Source organism: Pyxicephalus adspersus, chromosome 3, assembly GCF_032062135.1.
Source record: "Pyxicephalus adspersus chromosome 3, UCB_Pads_2.0, whole genome shotgun sequence".
Taxonomy (NCBI): domain Eukaryota; kingdom Metazoa; phylum Chordata; class Amphibia; order Anura; family Pyxicephalidae; genus Pyxicephalus; species Pyxicephalus adspersus.
Window position 1 is genome coordinate 95,569,916 of NC_092860.1, and position 21,100 is coordinate 95,591,015.

Consider the following 21,100-nt stretch of genomic DNA (forward strand, 5'->3'; position numbering starts at 1 on the left):
TAAAAATCTATTAAGGACGTTGAGACTGACACTACAGATCTCTTCTTGAGTCATTCTTGTTTTCAGTGTAGTCCAAACACCTTTAATCCTTTTTATACCTTCTCAGAGTGATCCCAGTGTTCTGCCATATTTTTGTCTTCATTGGTTGACATAAAAATAACACACACGTCTCACACTCCTGATCCCATTCTTCAGTATGAAATCACTTGACAAATGACTTTAATTTAAACCTATGATTTGCCTGTGCACTGCCACCTTGTTCACCTGCACATAAAAAAAGAAGCATGTGACAGGTACTGATTCGTATGAATGGCCTAAAACTCCCCATGGTAAGTTTGCCATTGGGTGCCATGAATCCCTAACATCTGCAGCACTCAAATTCTGATTTTTGGAAAAAGATCATTCAAAGCTGAGCTTTTTAGGTGATGATTCACATTGTGTTGTGGTATTATTTGAGGGTGTACCAACACCTAACACCATACTGAATCAAAGATGATGCATTACCCAGGTTTTATGCACTCCAGGGGCCTTCAGCAGTAAACAATTTTTGAACAAACCTTGCTGTTTGGTACCTAGTTTCTATTATTTCTATAATAATTTCTACCTTCTTTTATGAAGTCCATGGTATGGTGTTGTATTATCGACTTTATTATAAAGCACAAATACTACTATAGGGGTGGAATTTTTAAATTTCCTGTAGTATTCCTGTAGTGATGGTAGTAGTATCTGTATTATTTTACAAATTTACCACAAGCTGTTTTTAAATAAATGTGTTGTATTTCCTAATTATTAAACTATTAATGTAATAAATGCTTATTGCACAATTGTGTTGCTTTTGCCAAATTCAGAGAGCCTTCTCCTCTTCTAAAAGAAGAAGCAGCCTGAGTGGGTTGGTGTTAATAGTTTGAGAAAGAACACTAATGCCTGGAGCTGGAGGATGGAGCTGTCTTTATGACGATGTAGTGGGCTGATCCTTGGAGTTCTCTACATCTCTTCCATCCTCAATACCCTCATTTCAATGTGCATGAAGTATCAGAGTGGGGCTGTGCAGGCTCAGGGCTGGTTGTTGTCTAAACAAATACAACAGTCAGCTTTAACGTAGGAAAACTTTTCTTCTCCACCAACAAAGGAATAAATAGCAGCCAAGGAAAATGGGCACCGGGGATTATATCTGTGTTACAATGAGTGGAGGAGCACCCTGGGGCTTCAGGCTGCAAGGTGGAAAAGAGTTCCATGAAATGCTGCATGTGTCCAAGGTAAGAAGACACCTCTCTTTATTAGTTTTGCAATTTGAAGAATACACAGCATTATTATCACAAAAACATAATATTTTTAATCTTTATTTTTCAGTATAGGTAGAGTATACATTAAGCTAAACTGTGTTTCCTGATGAGAGAAGTTTATCACAGATTTAGATCAGAGATTGTGTTTATTTTAACTGCAAGGAACTCTTTGATCATCTCTGAGCTCTGGGAATTCTTAATGTCAGAAAATATGTACTGACTCCTCATACACAACATGTTTGTTAATAGAGCACAGATAATGTCTACTAACTTCATGCACAAAGACACAGTGCATTAAAAAAGATTTTAAATAGGTTACAGCTATATACACAGCCCAGGGGTGCTGTTACTGTAACTAACAAATGTGGTAATGTTTACATGGAGACAATGTTTAATGTCATTTTAATGGCATGCAAGCCCAACTTCTAAACAAGATTCACACGACAACACATGACAACAGCAGGGTAATACATCAAGTTTTAATCAAATCATTTTACTTACTCGTTATGAACATATGCAGACAGCTAAGGTATACAGACTTGTGCAAGGTTTAGGGCAATTTGTAGTAAATATGGCTTGCAGGAGATACTGTTTTTAAAAAGAAAAAGAAAAGAAGATTCGAGCTTTTAGCTGGTAAATCCAAAGTCTCATGTATGCATAACTCTGAACAGTCAGTTACAGGAATTAATTCTTCATTGGCTGCTATGATAGGGGGTTTTGGGGAGGTGTGTCTTCTGCCTAATTGTTTTTGCCCCTAAAAGATTTCTTTGTTGCCAGCTCACAAGCTTAGGTTGGATGTTTTGTATGCAATTTAATAAAATGAAGGAATTATAAAATTAGTTTATATACATCAAAATACAGATATCTACCAGCATGCTAATACAGCAAACTTTTTAGGAATAGACTCCTGTGCATCTTATATTCAAAATAGATAAATCCTGCCACCTAGTGGATTGATTTGAACAATATATATATAATTTGGAATGTTGAAATGTTAGAAGAAAAACTTTCTAAATAAATATTTATGTTGAATCAAATAAATGAAAATAATTGCCTATTATACTGCCAATTTATCCGAGGCCAAGATGTAATATAACTGGCCGCATTGTTTCAGAAATGTACTACATGAAATAGATCGGAGTCTACAGGCTTTATTACAAATGTACGGTACATGCTGAGCAATAATTCAAGCAGTACGATTATCTCTTACAATGTATGTTATTGCCACAATAAAGGGTAAACAGCAGTATTTCATATTATATAAGGGGATGTAGTCACCAGGTTGCCTGTGCTAAAATTTTGTGGGGCAATCCAGTGCTCCAGAACAGCGGTCACCAACTGGTGGTCCGCAGAAAAATTACCTGGCCACAGAACCCCCCAGCTACTGTCCCCCCAGGACGTTTAGCAAGCAGGTCTGAGCCTGGGATAGGAGCGTGAGTGGGTTCTGGCCTCATCACGTCATTTTGGGGGATGTCAGCTCCCCGCAGTTGCGCAGGATTCAAAATTTTGAATGTAGTGGTCCGTGAGGTCCAAAAGGTTGGCGACCATTGCTCCAGAATACTGACATCTAAGCAATAATGTGAAATAATATTTCTGCAGAACAATTTGTGTGTGGGGAGGGGGGGGTGTGAACAGTTCAGTCTTTGGTAGAACAGTTGGGGGTAGATGGAACCCTAAGCAAACAGAAATGTGAAATGATGATAAAAGACATAGGCCCTGATTTATGAACACTCTCCAAGGTGGAGAGAATACACTTTCAGAAGTGAACTGGGTGATCCAGAAAACGTGGAATGGATCTTTAACCACCCTAGCGATAAACCCGACCTTGGTTTGGGTTAAAAAAAATTACAAAATTACAATTATCGATAAACCCGAACTTTTTAATGTATATTCATACAATGAGAAAAGTTCGGGTTTATCGATCACTTACCTGGTCCCGCTGCGATCATCTAGCGTCGTGTTCCAGCGTCGTCCTCCAGCGTCGATCTCCAACGTCGTCCCCCAGCGTCGGGTGCCTTCTCCGAGAAGAAGAAGCCGGCCGGCGGAGAAGAAGAAGCCGGCCGGCTTCTTCTCCGTCCATAGCGCGTGCGTGTCCCTCGGCGATGACGTCGGCGCGTGTGCGGGAAATACAAATTGAAACTCATTCAAACACATTTTGTATTGGATTGAATACAAACTCCTGTATCCAATCCAATACAAAATAATTCAAAATAAATACAAAGTATGTAATTGGTAAATTCAAACTCTCATTTTGTATTGGATTGGATACAGGAGTTTGTATTCAATCTAATACAAAATGAGAGTTTGAATTTTGTTCTCATTTTGTATTGGATTGAATACAAAGTCCTGTATCCAATCCAATACAAAATAATAGAAAATATATTTATGTGGTTTTGTCTATAGGTATGTGACAGACACTAGGGAGGTGTTTTAGAAAAATATATTACTATACAGTATACCGAATTATCCCATTTTCAGTATTTTTCATTTATTTATGTATTCTTGTTTAAGCTGATTTTTGTGTCTTTTATTTAATTTTATTAAAAGTAATTTTTTTTTTACATGGTTGTGTGTTTCAAACATTTTTTATATTCATGATATCTACTAGAACCCTGTTCGGACATATTTCTGTAAGTTACAGGTCTACAATTTTAAAAAAAAAATTTCATGAAAAACAGTGTAACGCTTTTGGAACAGAAATCTAGACATCAGTGTAACGCGGTGGTTAAAAATAATTTTCTATTTACTAGCAAATGTTTTGAATCCTGGACCAGATCCATTCCAGGTTTGCTGGATCACCCAGTTCACTTCTGAAAGTGTATTCTCTCCAGCCTTGGAGAGCTTTCATAAATCAGGGTCATATATGTTAGCTGCCAAAGGATTTGTTTTCACTTTCTATTCCAACCTTGTAATTTACACTGCAGTTTTTTCTTTGCTGTAGTTCACTGACACATAAAGATCTTGTCTCTCCCGCTACATTTGAATGGACAGTGTAGGGAAATGCAACAAACTAATTAACATATTTTATTGTCACTCTACTCTCTCCTGCTAGCAGCATATCTCTTGTTAGCTGCAACATAACTGACTGGCTCCATGTGCTGCACCCAGTTCTGCTTTACAAGGATTGCATAAGTCAATAATGTATTAATGAATTCAGAACTACATTAATGTGTGTCTCATACATTAATGTATCAAATTAAAATGAATTCCATATAATACTTAACATAGTGGGTGTGCTAGGGGCAATTGGTCTTACACATCCACTGACAGGTTATGTATGTAAAACTTGGGCTTAATAACTCCTGTGTGCGGTAGAGTTTATTTTAAAAGGCAGGGCTCCGCAATCTACTCGCGTTGCCTTTGCACTCTACCGGTAGATTGCAATCCACATATTGGGCACCCCTGCTGTACAGTTAGTGAAATATATTACAATGACTATGTATCTTACAATCAGTTCTGTCTTCTTTAGATTTGCATACTACTATATTTTATCAGTTTTACCAATCTACTTTTATTATTATTATTATTTAACTACTTGATTTATAGCCAATCATATAGGCCCTTTGCACTAACTAGTAAGCCTACAGGGCATAATACAATTACAATTAATGTGTGTGCCCAAGATTACAACTGTTTAATGACAAATGGATAAATCAGTCACCAGATTCCTAAACACAAAGGAGTGACCGCCCAGCATAAACTTTTAGCTGATCTATGAAGGCCAGAATGATGCAAACATTAGTCACTGATATGATTGTTCTTCTGGCTTTAGGATCCCATTGGCTCATATGCAGCTGCACAGGCATTTTGTCTGTCCCAGATGTGAACATCTCCATCTGTGTGCTATTAAAGTATACATCGTATTCACTATGTGCTTCAAATGTATGCGTCAGCACCTAATATCATTCAGTTAAGCCTGCTTCAGATCAGTGTTAATTAATGTGGTACATTAACACACTACAATGCACCAAAGGTCAGACTTGTATTATTCGTTCCAATGCAGCACAGCACCCTGCACTGTAGTGTGCCACCAATATCCATCACTCATATATGTGTTAAGTCAAAGTTTTATTAGTTAGTGAGGTTGAAAATAGGCCTTTGAGTTCAACCAATAGATAAACAACATGAAAGTCTGCCTATACAAAACCCTTTAGACCACAAAAAACCCTTACAAAACATAGTCCACTTTGCACCAAAACAGAAAAAAAACCTTTCTGATTCCCAAAGGTAATCTGATATTGCCTGGATCAACAAACTTATTTATTTATAACTTTTGTTACTTACTGTTTACTCTTTCTCTGGTGGTTTCCTTTCAGAAGCAAAGGAGATCAAGCATTTAGCTATCTGTCTGTAGCTTGCAGCATCCCTAGTTTCCCTTTAGCTGTGTAAGTGCCTGTCTCAGCATCTCCTGTAATCTTGCCTCGATATTGGCTACTGGTCCTTTATAGCTTCTCTGCTCCCAGGTACCAGTTACCTGCTGTAGCATGTAGCATTTAGTCCGACTAGCCCGTGCGATTATCTGTTGAATTACTTATTGCTGCCTCTGCCTATTTCTGAACCTAATTGTTTGCTGCCTAGACTGACCTTTGCTTGTAATCACAACTGCGCTTGTCTTAACTCTTGGACACAGCCTCATCTATTGGTGGCCAACATTTATGCACAAAAGATAATTTATACCACCATAACCAACTCAAAAGTGCAAAATACTTTAACCTGTAAAAAGATTGGGGGAAGGTTTAATGAGTGAGCTCATGTAATGTGTTTTTCCCTTTCAAATACATTTTCTTAAAATACACAGAGGAGTATTGTGTTTCTCCATGCCGTTAGGGTATGAGCAGCCAACAGTATTTGTGAGATGAGCTTACGTGGACCAGGTGGGACCTGAGAAATGTGTATACCTAGTAAGTGTGTTAATAAATCTAGTGGTCAAGAGAGGTGACTTACCACCAAGTAAGTCTCTGAACCTGTAGCAAGAAGCCATGTATTAGGGGGCAATACCAGAATATGTGCTCCAGTGTATGGCATGGTACAAATGGAATAGAATTTTGTAGCTGTTCTCTTTGTATCTGACAAAGATAAAAGTTTTATTGGCCGAGGTCCACAGATTCGACCATTCCTTCCAAGACAGTTCTTTATCCAGAATATACTTCCAGGTTTGCATGTATGAGCGTTTTGTGCCTGTCACAAAGCCCTCCGAGTGTAGGAGTTTGTAAATTGAGCAAACTAGGCCCTTAGGAGAATATCTCACTTTACAATCCCTAAAGAAATCCAAAATGTGCCAAGCCTTATACACAATCATAGATAGAAGGTAGGGATAGACTGAAGAAGAGAAGAACAAAGAAGGCTTTTTTTATAGGCACTCAGTTATGTATGTTTTAAAAGGTAACCATTATATTAAACAATATCAAAACATTAAAATTAAATACAATTATAAATCTTGCCTAATAGATATAAAACCACATTTGAGAGGTTGTATCTAGTTAGAAAGTCTCACTTGTTAATGAGGTTTAACAGAGAAGATAAAATGAGTTTCTACCCGACGTGTTTCGCCCACAAGGGGCTTCAACAGGGGATTTTGTAACAACACCGCAGGGAGTACAGAAAACAATATGGCAATGGAATAAACAGGATAAGTAGATATATAATGAGTATAACTATTTATACATAGAGTGTCATTTATGAAAAATTACAGTATGTGAGTCTGTCTAAGAAGTCACATTAATCATAGCTGATATTAGTAATTGTCAGTTGTTGCAACAAAAGAAAAAATTGGAACAAACTTTAACAATAGGAATTTGGTTTCTAAAAGATAAAATAAGCAGAAAAGAGAACTACATATATGTTAATGGCGATAATTGGTTATTTTGACAGTCCTAGTTCATCAAATCAAAATGTATTGGTACTTACATACACAACTTCTAAGATTTTGAAAAGATAAGTTGAAGTGGGTTAAAGTTGATGTGAGTTAAAATGCATGTTACAGCAGGAGATCTGCCAAAAAATATAATTAGCAAGACCAAAAGTATTCAGGAAAAGAACTTAAGAATGTATAATAAGAGATTGGGTAGACAGAAAGTTTACAGTTATCGAGATTATGTAGGACAGTAAAACATGTCACGGTGTTGTAAATGTTTTTGTAATATCCAAGACTAGATGGGTCTATAGGTTGGTTAGAATTAGTAAACTGTAAAACAAGGGGAGAAAATAAGTGTCAAAGGTAATTGTAACTATAGAACAGAAATGAAATTCTACATCTTCATAAAAAGAAAAAAAGAAGAGAAAATATGTAGATACTAAGGGCTTACCTACTGTTGAAAAGATAGATAGTGCCTTCAATGTATTAATGCTTATATTCACTGCAATAGTATATGTGCCAGTTAGATTGTTCTAAATTAAGAATGTACAGCATGTCAGAGATAGTCCTCTTAAAACAAGAGGAATTTTATGAATTAAAAAATAAATATAGATGGTTTCAGAAAAATGTTACTTACAACCAAATTAATTTGTACTTGGTGGAGTGCATAAAGTTAGGGGTAAAGATAGATGGATCCAAGTAAATCTCTTCTATGAAGGAGGAAAAAACAAAATAAGAACAAATCAAAAATTAAATATAAAAACAATCATGAAAGAAAAAGATAGAACATAAAAAAGAGAACTAATGAACTTACTTGAGATGTTTCTATAGAAAGGCAGCCTGGCAGCGGACACCCATACACAAAGGGGTGGTGTTGCGTGCAGGACGCTCTTATATCTAAAGATTTCAATTGCTGAGTTTGTGAGGGCGCAGTAGTTAATATGAAACCAATGGCAAAAATCCACATCTGCCCTTTCAGGGCAGGTAGTGATGTAGGATACCAATTGTTGTGATGATACGTGCGCGGTATCTACTCACTCACGCGCAGTAGTTTATGCCAGACCAATAAAATCATATCTATTTCTGCCCTGTTAGGGCAAGAAATGGTACAAAGAAAGTTTGAATGTATCGATACATCACTTCCGCCCTGAGTAGGGCGGAAGTGTTTCTTGCAAAAAGTAGCTCCTCCTCTGAGAAGGGGGAGAAGAAAAGAAAGATATGGAAAAAATGTAAAATCTCAGAGATTGTAATGCTGTGTATAAAAAGGAAGGTAAATGAGAATCATGGCTATTGCTAACAAAATACCTTTAACACCATGGTAATAATAAACAATACATGACTCAATACAATTGTGTCTATTAACACCAACACCAACAATATTTGTAACCATTGTTATTGCATCAATAAAGTGGATGTTACAAAAAAACCTACAGAGATAAAGAAATATAATGTAATGAAGGTAATTGTGTAATGTGACCTAATGTGAGGTGTAAAGTAAAAGGCAAAAGCAAATATCAGAGATATGTAGATCCAACTAATTGTGCTCATTTGATTGGGATAAGGATTCCTAAATAGGCTTCAGGAAATAATCCTTGTCAGTAAGTAGCTAAATTTGTCATAGAAATGGCTTAAATGACAACATGTCATTCAAGCCAGGAGGAGTTAAAGCATTTAAGGTAAAATATCCGGTTTGTTTCCACTTTCAATAGTTCCTTATAAAAATCACCCCCCCCTGGATTTAGGGAATACCATTTCTAGGGCTGAAAAGCATATTACTCTCGTATCGAAATTGTGCTTGGTACCCACATGATGACTTATGGGTGTAATTATCTTGCGAGTTTTTATAGAATTAAGGTGTTCATAAATGCGTTTACAACAAATTTTTGGAGTTTTCCGACATTGAACCTACCACAGGTACCTAGGATCAAATAAATTATACCTATAGTGGCACAATTATTATGATGCCTAATTTGATGCCATTGTTTGGGAGAATAAAACTCTTTATTTCGTTCAGCCACGGGCACTGTGAGTGCTGCCCATATCTCACAGTACCTGGATCATGGGTCTCGGCTTCAAAGGTGGATGAATCCGAATGATGGCTATGAACAAGGGTGTCTTTAAGGGAGGCCGCCTTTCCATATGTCATATTGGGCTGATGATTAGGAAACTTGGAAGTTTTCAGGTCACTGAGGAGTAAATGCCAGTGTTTCTTTAAAATATTCTGAATTTCCTTATGTTGATTATTGAAAGCAGTTATGACTCTTACTTTCATGTCAGTCTCTTGAGTTTTAGCATTAGTAATTAGTAAGTTATGATCACGTGAGAGGGCTTGTTGATAAGAGTTTTTAAGTAACTTTTTGCTATAGCCTCTTTGGCTTTTGGCTTTGGCTTCCAATTTAAAGTCCCTAAAATCAGTACAATTACCCCTCAGTCTCAAATATTAGGTGAGCAGCCCAGTAATATTTTTGAAGGTCACATGCCCCCAAATTACCCGAATCTTTGGGATTTCGCCAGGCAGTGTCTTTTGTATGCCCAGATGAAGTCTATCAAAATCTGTAGCTTCTGTAGGACTCCCCTGGGGACTAGTATCTATTACGTGTAATTTTATCATTGTCAGTTGCAAAATCCTTACTGTTTATCATACCGATGCAAGTAGACTAAAACCAAAACCCTCAGCCCCAGACCCGTAACCCAGCTCCCCCCCTCCCATAATAACATAATCAACCCAGGCCCACATCTCAGCCATAAGACCCCCATGCCATAATACACACACCCCCCAGGCTCACAAAACATTTTTAACAAAGCTGCTTCCAGCCATAAACCAAGGATGATCCTAGCAAGGTCCACATGACTGTAAAATGTACCTGTAAATGAGGAGAAATGGTGCCTGAGTGTGTGTGATGTAAGAAAGGTGGAACATGCACGTCAGCGTCGGAGCTCTCACGGGGCTGGCACACATGCTCTGTGTTCTTATGGGCAAACTATGTGCCATTATGTCACAGACCTTCAGGCCCTAAAAAATGGAATTTTCATATATTGCACTGAAAACGCAGATGAGGTGATGGCACAAGGGGTTGGGACCAGCCGTGAGAAAGCCGTGCAGTGCACAGGAGGGGGCCTTAGCAATTAGGGGACCTAAGGCTACCTCCTGAGCTGCCTTGAAGTGAAAGTAAACCCGAAACTGGTAAAAAAAACAAAAAACACTTACCGTATTTTTCACCATATAAGACGCTCCGGAATATAAGACGCACCCATCTTTAAAGGATGAAAATCTAGAAAAAAAAGATTCTGAAAGAATATTCCCCTTCTGATCACTCATGTGTAGTGTAAGGGTGCTTTCTGTTTATAACACAGCTCTTCTTCACTAACATATAGTGATTAATGAGTCTAAGAAACAACTTCAACTCTTTTATAATGTTAGTTTTTTAGTCTGCAGGCAGATTGTGGGTTTACCAATCACTCCAGCTGTTTTGCATCTGTTTTAGCCCAAGATTAATAAAATTAAGCGTAGTAACAGTATTTTTTATTGGCAGGATATTTTATGCAGATGTGTTCAAAACAAACACAACATGAAATGAACCACTAAGCCTGACCCTCAAATGCTGATATTAATGTACATTATCTTTCAATCTATGCATAGTAAAATACAAGAAACTAAAAGATAAATAAATATACACACGCTGTATATACTATAAAAAATATAACAATGTAGTTATAAACAATGTTGTGCTACTAGTAAATATGGGTTTGTTGAGATTACATCATATATTTCAACCAAACTGAAGATATTTTTTTCTGTCCACTTTTTGGAAATTGCTAACAAGAAAAAAAATATTAAAGCTGCACAATAATTAGGATTGTGTTGGACTACTTAAAATTAATCAAGTTCATTTCTTGAAGTTTTTCCTCTATTCTAGCACTCTGCTATTAGCACACACACATACACACACCTGTCTGCATTGGGCAGAGAAGCACAAAGTGATGACATCACTGGGTCTAAATATAGGTATATAATAAAAAAATAAAGTTTTTTAAAATGTCAAAAATATGTTAATGAAAATGTATACCAGAGAAGACAAATTATTAGCAAATTAAACTTCATCTCAAATGAAGAGATGTTCTAAAAAAGACATGCTATTGTCCAGCTCAGTATTGTACGTTATTGGATTAGCAAGAAGGCCAAGATTAGGCCAGAAATGGGGCCAAGAAGTCTTACAGTACAGGTTTACTTTAGCATCTAGCAGCAAATATATTCTAACACGCAGCATGTATGTTATGTATACAAATAATGACACCTTTTAAAGATTAGTGTGTCTAATGTGGTTGAATTATATATATTTTTATCACAATAATTAGTTGACTTCTGTAAAGTCTCTGTAGGACTTACTATAATCATGGGAAGTGTGATTTTCTTACCAAAATTCTCACAAGCACAAATACTCATTTAGATGGTTAAAGCGGACCTATCACCAACATTTTTATTTTACATAAAAGGGTAGATAAGTGGGCTTTTTTTTTTAGTTAAAGTTAAAGGTTGACAACCCTTTTATATAAAGTAAAAATGTATTTATTAACTTTTTAAGTGCAACACCCAAAGGTGCAGCACCGCCTCTTTCTGTCTTGATTGCTGTGGCCATCAAGGCTGGAATGGGAGTGCAGAGCCTCCCGGGATACCTACGTCACGCATTCCAGGAGGCTCTGGCTGCTCTGTGATCAGGCATGCGCAGAACGAGCCGTTTCTTTAATAGGAGGAAAAAAATGCAAATCTCACTGCGCATGCATTTACTTCACCTGAGGATCTGAGGATGAGTTTGAAAAGGTTGAGGGCTTCTTTGAATGTATGGAAGGAGAGAGGGAGTTTCAGTAAGTGAAAGCAGCTTTGGAAAAGGTTTGGAGCCATGCATTGGAACAGATTGTAACTAGTAAGGACATTAGTAAGTTGTCTGTCATTGTTTCCCTCCTTGTGTAGACAAAATATGTGGTATCCTTTACTGATTGGGGTCTTCCTCTTTGAGGACAGAGAATCTGGTTATTTTAAACCTTCTGTCGTCTTTATAACCTCCTATAAACTCGGAAAGTTAAGCAATGGAACTTTTGGAACAGTTGGAGTTGGAGAACAGTTGACACACGTGTTGAAGCCAAAAATAGCTTAACAATGTATACAGCTTAGCAGGGGAATAATCACTTACACAACACTTCCAATTACATTTGTTAGTACTAACTCACAGGAGCACCACAATATGTTTGGCATCATTTTTACACAGACAGTGTGCAGACAAACTTTTTTTAAAAGAATGGATTAATGTAAATGTCTAAGCTCAGTTCTCCTTTCTAACCCGGAGCTACATCCATTATCTAAAAGTGATGTGTTATGGCCTTACTTTGAATTCTTATTCAACACTTGGCAATTCAACTTAATCAACCATGAGACATGGCCCATTGCATGTGTACCTCTCTCCCTGAACTGTTACTGAATCTGCTCTATTAAAATGAAAAACAGGCCATCGAGCAGATCTCCAACAGTTTATTTCACAGAAAAAATAACAAGTGGAAAGTGCTGAGGGAATTGACATTTTAGTTGAAGTATGAACCTGGTATACATTAAAGTGTATTACACCCCAGCTTCTCTATGCCGGCTCAGTTGTCTAACAGCTAATTTAGCATGCTTCTGAACTATTATTGTAATATATTTCATTCCAACATCTGCACTTTGCACATGTTCCTCAGCAGGCAATGAGGTATAGTGAGGGATTACCTCACTCTTCTTGTACAGCACTGGATACTAAAATACGTGTTTAAGTCATGAGCTTATAGGTCATTTACGTTGACTTATATGAGCAGTTCATAAGTACATGCATTTCACTGTATTTATCACACACTGTAGTTACCTGTTCACCTCTTGAGTTCACAGGGCTACGCTCACCTCTTGGTCTACTGCGCACACATTGCTGCACACAGGATTACAATAATTGGTATCAAATCAAATTTAGGTACTTGCATTCAACCAGTGTTTATTGGTTTTTAAAGTACAAAGCAAGTAGCGTTTCCAATAACTGATGGTTGTCAAGGTTGGGGGGGGGGGGGGGCATTCTCTGCTATTTAACTCCCCACTAGTATATTTTTTGTGTTCAATTTAGAACAGAAGAAGATATCAGTATAAAGGATGGGAGGGAAGAGGAGACAAAAATACTTTAGTAGAACTAAACATGTCATTGGATTGCATAGATGAGTAAGTATATAGTCTATATACATTTTGTATATATATAATATACTCACTTTTTAAAAAACACTCACTTTTTTTTTTTGGAGTTCAGTTCCACTTTTAGCTAATGCATTTAGTTGAAAAGGCAGGCAGTATTTTAGTTATGTTTACTATTATGAAAAACAAACCAAACCAGATGCAACCAAACCAGAGTTTTTTTTTTCAAGACATAGTAATGAGCAAAGATATGTAATAACCCATGACTAGGGAAGAAGCTCAGATATGCCAGTACTATGGGTCTCTTGGGTTTTGTGTATTCGGCCAAAAACCCAACAGGCTTGCTTTTAGAAATAAATGGGAACCTAGAATGCAGTGCGTGGCTTTTGCCTCTGGTCAGTCAATAGATCCAATAATGTGAAGAAATGGCTAACACATATGCTGAACTTTTCCAGCCATGTGGTCATGGTATGTTGGAGCTTTTCACAATTCTTTCCTTCCCATTTTGTCAACAACTTAACAATAAATTATAAAAAGCAAGAAGTGAAACACAGGATTCATCCACTATAGTCTTCAAAGGAGTTTGCTGAAAAGTTTGTGAACTTCCATCAATATTGGTGAAAATGTTCACAAACAAATCCCAGGCACATTTGCTCATCCTCACTTGACATTAACTATGGTCAGTAGGATAATGTAAGCTGATTCGTGATGGGATGTTTACTAAACATCATAACATCTAGATGTATAGGACTTTAAAGCCATGAAGTATTTGCGAGATTCAGTTGTTCTAGGTATGTTTATTTGAGACATAACACCATGGAATTTATTTGGGCCTCACAGTAAAAATACAATACAGGATACCATAGGAAATAAATTATTAGGGGTCTTCCCTTTGGAGATTATGATGTATATTTGCCACTATTATTAGCCAAAGTATGTATATCATGGATATATCCAATGTGCTTTAATTCAATGCAGAAAACACTTCGAAACAGAAGGACATGTAACTTCTTAATAAAGATATCATATAAATAAAAAAAAAACTACCAAACACATTAATTGATTTTACTTGCTTGGGGAAAAAATATGTAAATCAATAAAAAATCCTTTTGATCTATTTATTGCTGTGAGCGGACCAGAAAGAAATTGACGGCAAGTATAATTAGGTATTTGATACATAGAAAGGCTGTCATCGGCAATCCACAGAAGCCACTTGTCTTCTTTTACCACTTTCCATATTACAGAAAGAGTAGTATGTGATTATTTATGATGACCGATAGTTTAGCTGGCACTCGGCTTAAGCACTGTACTTCATCAGCTTCTACGTTATCCGTCACCTAGAATTTCATTACTCATTATTATTCATCCATTCTTTTTTCCAAGTACTGTATTTCCTGTGAGACTTTCCTCTAGTCATGTTTCCCATTATGCACAGATCAACCGCTTGCCGCTGTACCTAGAAAGACATGGATTTTATCAGCTCAGATTCAGGGCTCAGTCATATAAACAAATCTCTGGTTGTGTTTAGCGGGAGTTTGGTTATTATTTACTTTGGCTACTCAAGGGGAATGGTTAGCTGACATTCTTGCTGTTTATTTAGCAAAGGAGAATGCAAGGGGAGTGCTGGGCAGGCACTGTGTGTGATGGCCTGGAGCTGACCTGATCCCAAGTGACTCATAGGCTACAATGAGAGAATCTAAAAAGGTTTTGTTATGTGAGACCAAGCAGCCACATTATGGCCCTGATTCATCCAACTACTATAACACCAAAAGTGACTTAGTGACAGTGACACACAAAAAAAAATACTGAATAGGTAATTTTTTTACCCCTTTACATGCTTCTATTGTCCATGGAGGCAACTGATCAAAGTGATGGATCAATAGAATAGTATAGGAAATAGGAGAACTCAAGAACCTTGGTATTGTTGCTTTACATGTTCCTTTTAGGAACAGTGCACCCATCTTCTGATGGCTACTTCCAGTGGGATAGCAACTTCCAACACAAGGTGTACATAATTCAAGGAGTGGGGGACTGAAAGATGTTGCAGAAATGTGCAAGGACTCCTATACATTATACCTGTCAGTGGGTGTTTTTTATTATCTATGTCTATCTGTTCTAAAAAGGAAAACATAGGATCTTTACAGTAGACCAATTTAAAATCACCATCATCTCCAAAAACTTGACCTGCAAGTAACCCGTGTATACTGAATTGGATAGCACAGGTCTGGAAGGAAAGCTGTAATATGTAAGTATTGTTGTTTTAAACCAGTCTGTTTTTTTTCTTAAAATAAATATATGCATTATAATATAACCGTGGTAAAAAAACTAAGGGGCAACACTATGGGTTTAAATGACTAAAACATTTTGCATTCCCAGCAGAATCTTTTTTCAGTAATTTCATGTAACTATACAACATGACCTCATGTTTTCCTTGCTGTACAATGTTAAACATCACAGTAATCTCTGAGGAGGATAAAGTATTTAGGAACACAGCTACACATGTTTAATTCATCATTATATTCTTAAAAATTATTACACATAATGCATAATATGGCTGTGGGGGCCAACTTACCTACAAGATGTTACAAAATTATCTTTACTGAACAAGCTAAAGAGAAGTCCCCTAGATCCTATTACCTTTTACAATTATTATAAGGCACTACTTCATTCCAATTAAGTGAAATTTTTGATTTGTAAAGACCACTGAGGCTCTTTATTTCCTCTATTTTCCTCTCTTTACCAGTGATGCTTCAATATTTTTTGTATTCTGGTTTCAAATGTCCTTGGAACTTTCTTTAGGGTCTAGCTATTAATGCACTGAACTGTAAACAAACAAAAGATAAAAACTGTTAGGTTACAGCCCTGCATGCCTGGATGTTTGTGTCACAATAATCACTGGATTTGCGCCTGATCATATGTTTGCCATGTGTGTTGAACATTAAAATAATGCTGCTTTTACACGTCTAAGGTACATTACATAATGTGCTTGTCTACATAATAATTAAACATTATTGAAATAAAAAATGGCCACCTTACTAAGCATTGTCAATACACCTTATAAAGTATGCCTTTGTGTAACAGGTCAGCATATATAGGCTTGTATGTAATTCACATACACATTACAGTTTATTACCCACATCACTTTGGCTGTCAGCGAGTTTCTTTGCGCTTTTGGTGAGTGGATGCCGTTTTACACTGTTCGTCAGTGGTAAGAAAGCTCCACAAAAGTCCACATATTGGTGGACTGTGTGGTGCTTTTGTATAGGGGACATCACAAAGATTGCTATTTCGGCTGATAGTCATTAAGAAGAATTGTGCCTTTACAAATGGCTAACATCATCATTGGTGACAGTGGGTATGTACAGCTACAAAAGAACTTGCTCCATTGGTCCTATTCAGCAGGCAATGCCAAGTATATACATACTTATTACACTTATAGGTAGAACACACATATTCTTGGCACACATACACACTTATTTTGTTTATGTTAGGTTTGGACTATGTTACAGCATTTTGTGCTTTCCCCTGGGGTATTCTAGTTGTTCTAGTTATGTGATACAGAAGACAACAAAGTATTTATTAGTCCATATGGACCTGCTCACTCTGCTAACAATGGAAAAGCAGATGGAACAATCATCACTGTTATCTAGAGGCCAGTGGTATTGCTATTTTAACATATTGTCCAGCTTCAGATGGGATATGCAGATTTTTTAGCAGTTAAAATATCTTCCTATTCATGAGTGCAAAAATGCTGCTCCTCCGTAAAACTAGCATTAGCGGAGTGCAAGTCAAGATAAAACTAAGTATGTATATAATATTAGGAAATTAGTAAGGTAAATAATATAACATACAAAAGTAGTAGATTTTTTCACTGTTCCAGGTTTAGTAAAGTTAAACCAGTACAAATGTCCCCACTTAAAGATTTTTTCTCTATTTCTGTTCTAGAGACAACTCAGATTTTTTAAATTTCCCTCACTTTTAGTCTTGGTGACAATGGTTGCCAGAGAAAAAGGAGTGTTAAAAAACCCCTTCTATGGATAGCAATATATACCTGACTTTATCCTAAACTGAAAACAAGTACATTTAGATATACTCTAAAGAACAACTAAATCAACACAAATATAAAAAAAAAAAAAAGATTAGGTGGTGACAACGACTAAGGGAGATTTCCCTCATTTACTCACTTTTTGTTTTTGTTGAGTCTACCAGACAGGAAGTCAAGGGAAATTTTCTGTAAAGAGATAAAAATGGCAGTTTTAATACTCCCTATACAAAAAAAAGAATGGTTTTGACTTTACTTTGTTCATAGTTATTCCTTCACAAATGTCCATAAAGTATTGTGTATATGTATATCTGCATTTAACTAATTTAGACATACTGCCTTCAAGCTTGTTTAATAATCTAAGTACCCAAATACTCAAAATACCCAAAAATAAAACACCACAATTAAACACACGTGTTTCATTGTTTGTATCTGTCATTTGTAATCCCTATTTTATGTATAGCGCTGCATATAAGTTGGAGCTCTGTAAATACTTTTTGATAATAATAATATTAATAGGGCACCTTTGGGGTGTGGTTTAACAGGAGGTTCGCATCATGGATGTACAAATCTGCAGCACAGCTGCATGATGCTGTCATGTCAATAGGGACCAAAATGGAATGTTTTTAGCACCTTGTTGAATCTCTGCCATGAAGTATTTGAAGTATTTAAGGTTATTTGGGTATTCACATGTGACAATGATAGACTACAAATGTATATCGAATTTAGTTGTATAAGAACCATAGTCTAAAACTCATGTTTTAATCTGAACAGAGATATGGCACAGAATGTATAAATATTAGTAACAAAGCCAGATTTCTGTGGGTGCTTAATTAAAATGATTTATGGCATATGTGATCCAGAAGGATGTTTATTTAGGAATTATTTCATGCAGTTTGGCTGCTAAATGAAACTAAACAATTCTATCAGTGGAATGTAGACAAATGAGCCATCTTGGTAAATAAAATGTACTTGTTGTTGTTTGTTTGTACAGGCTACAAGCCAATATGGAGAACACATCATGTATGATTGCGTGGTAGTGATAGTAGCTGTCCAAAATATCTGGCTTTTTCTAAGACATAGAAAAACAAAAAAGAAACAAGTCCTTGTAGATAGAGCAGTAACAAAACAACCAATAAGCTGGATGTAATGACTGATGTCTTTTTCTATTCTTCTTTTATCATTGTACAACACATTATTATATTGGATACAGGGAACTGCATCAAAAAATGCATTATTAATGTCATCTGAAAAAGTATTTGCATATGAAATGTTTGTAGCAATGTATGATATGGTCCTTATTCCATTTTTATAACTGTAGTTACTTGTGAACAGAATTAGGCTTACCATTTAACAAATTGTTTATATGCGTACATGTCTGTATTATAAATGATACTGTGCTTGTCTTCAGTCTGTGTTCCATTAGTCAACACTTCAGAATGAATAATGTGGTAGATTGGCCGTGGTTTTTTTCCAACACATTTTAATTTTGGAGATCCAGCTATCCATTAGATCATGTACATATGATGCTTGTCATCCTAACACGTGTGCAGATTGAAAAGGTAGGGATAATAATTGATAGCATATAGGGTAAATGATTTCCATATGGCGAAGTTGGAAGGTTTGACTAACAAAGGAAAAACAAAATTAAAGCTAAACTCCAGACACAAACACTTTCATTAAAATGTAATCCTTAATGACAACAAATGGTATAAATCCACATTGTTTGCACTAGGTTCCTTTATAAACCCATTTACCTTGTAAAAGAAGTGGTGACGTTATCACAGCACTGTACATAGCCTGTGCGGAGATGTGGAAAGTACCCAGTAGGCCCACTCATCAAAGGCTGCCTGGAGAAAACTAAATTATGGGGTAGATACAAGAACACCCTGCAAAAGAAGAGATGGCAGCAATGACAGGTCTTTAATACAGGAAGCTACTGCACAGATTTAGAAGTAATGCACAAAGCATACCAATATTTATTGCAGGACTGTGCAGCACTTTAGACAAAATCTTGTTGATGCTACCCAGGATGATGGGTGACTGAACCACAGACCACTGATATGTATGCATAAAAACATTTAAAGAGCTACAGCCTTTTACTACATTTAAAACATATCTGAAATATGTCTAAACACATGTTTATATGTATTTAGGTTCCATTGAAAATGTATTTACCTATCAAAACCCAGTTACAGATAATACAAATTATTCATTGTTATTTTCAGATCTCTAGATTACTAACCAATAGGATTGACATTTGTTAGTGTATTATAGATGTAAGCATTTTAAGGCTTACTTTTCTGGCAAATTTGCACCTTACAGGATGGGGATTAAAAAAGGTACCTGCATCCATGGTTAGCTATTCATGTTTATAAATTGTTGATTGGTCTATTAGTCTTTTTTAAAAACTAAAAAAAAAAAACAAAGTGTATGACTAAAAACAAACCATGCCATGTCATGCTTAGATCACACAACAAATCTATTGGCAGAAAAAGCATTTCCCATATATGAATTTTAAAATTATTATTCTGCTATTAACTGACAGTTGAGCTTTATTAACTTAATTAACTTCCTCCAGTGCCACTCATTTAGGAATGAATAATTTTTGCATACAACACAGAAAACTTTGAATGTACACTTTTTCAGTTATGCTATCCACTACTTATGTTATCCACTCCAGTATTTTGCATATTTTGCTGAAAGGTAGCTGATACTTGAACATGACTTAAATTTTTGTGATCACTTGAATGAGATATAATAACATTATGTTTATGAACCCATTGATAATGTTACCTTAATGTATTACACAGTATACAAAAACCACACTGAGCAAGTTTTCTTGTAAACAGTGTTAGCTAATGGGTATAGAAAGGATAAACAGAAATAAAATGAGTTTATCACTGACATATGTTTGACTACCAAATAAGGAAACTGTTTTCTTTTTTTCTTCTTTCTGTCAAAGAAACAGTCTGCAAACTTAAGATATTTCCTTTGTGAGTCATTGCAGGACAGATGACTGCAAAAAGAGTGTATGTGAATGAAATGCATAAAAGGCAGGTCACTCACATATGCAGAGATTACAAAAAATGATTCAATGTTCAGGGCTGGGTTTAGAGAAGGGCAACTGGTCAATTACCAAAGCTCCCCACCTTCTCCAGGGACCCAGTTGACAGAATGGTGGGGTGCACAGTAAGCTGAAAAGCTGTGCATTTGGGGCCCCCAGTAAGTTCTCGTCCAGGGTACCTTTTTGTTACTGCAAATAATCTAAACAAAGACCTGTACTCTGTGTATGTAACTTGTTTTATGCTTACATGCTGCTCCTTAATTTATCCCATAGTTGCAACAGTACCATTTCTAGCAAGAATACCTTAGAATAGAAATCCCTGTAAATGAAGAAAATAAATAGTCACCTTTCTGGCAAGCAGTGTGCTAAATATTACTCTCCTTCTTGAGCAACAGCCACTGTACCTATCCAGCACTACTTGGTGCATTTGATGGCATTACCTGTACTGTGAGCTGTGGTTCCCCCAATCAAACCTTATGTCATTGCCATGTCCAACCATGTCATTGTAGAAGACAGTAGTAGCGTCATGGTTAGTGGGAACACACTGCTTGAACAGAAAGACATTTTGTCAATTTAAAGTTCAGTTGGCCTTTAAAAGGAATAGAAAGATCTATGGGGTTCTGTTATTTGATATGATAATGCATTTAATATTATT

At 36.3% G+C, this 21,100-nt stretch overlaps 1 protein-coding gene and 1 long non-coding RNA gene across 6 annotated transcripts in view; one reads left to right on the forward strand and one right to left on the reverse strand.

Annotated features, from left to right (window-relative positions):
• The first annotated feature begins 1,032 nt into the window (after positions 1–1,032).
• The window catches only part of SYNPO2 (synaptopodin 2), a 112,619-nt gene continuing 92,551 nt past the window's right edge, over positions 1,033–21,100 (forward strand). For all 3 annotated transcript variants that reach the window (XM_072405771.1, XM_072405772.1, XM_072405773.1), the window contains exon 1: positions 1,033–1,256. In XM_072405771.1, coding sequence (XP_072261872.1) covers positions 1,152–1,256 — 105 coding nt within the window. In that variant the 5' untranslated portion in view covers positions 1,033–1,151. The remainder of the gene's footprint in view (positions 1,257–21,100) is intronic.
• LOC140326820 (uncharacterized) overlaps positions 14,163–21,100 on the reverse strand; it is a 135,557-nt gene continuing 128,619 nt past the window's right edge. For 2 of the 3 annotated variants that reach the window (XR_011919928.1, XR_011919927.1), the window contains 3 exons: positions 19,136–19,267; positions 17,521–17,567; positions 14,163–14,792 (listed from right to left, as the gene is read on the reverse strand). This is a non-coding gene — a long non-coding RNA (uncharacterized lncRNA). Of the gene's footprint in view, positions 14,793–15,973; positions 16,159–17,520; positions 17,568–19,135; positions 19,268–21,100 lie in introns of all 3 variants that reach the window. The other variant, XR_011919929.1, reaches the window with a different exon arrangement.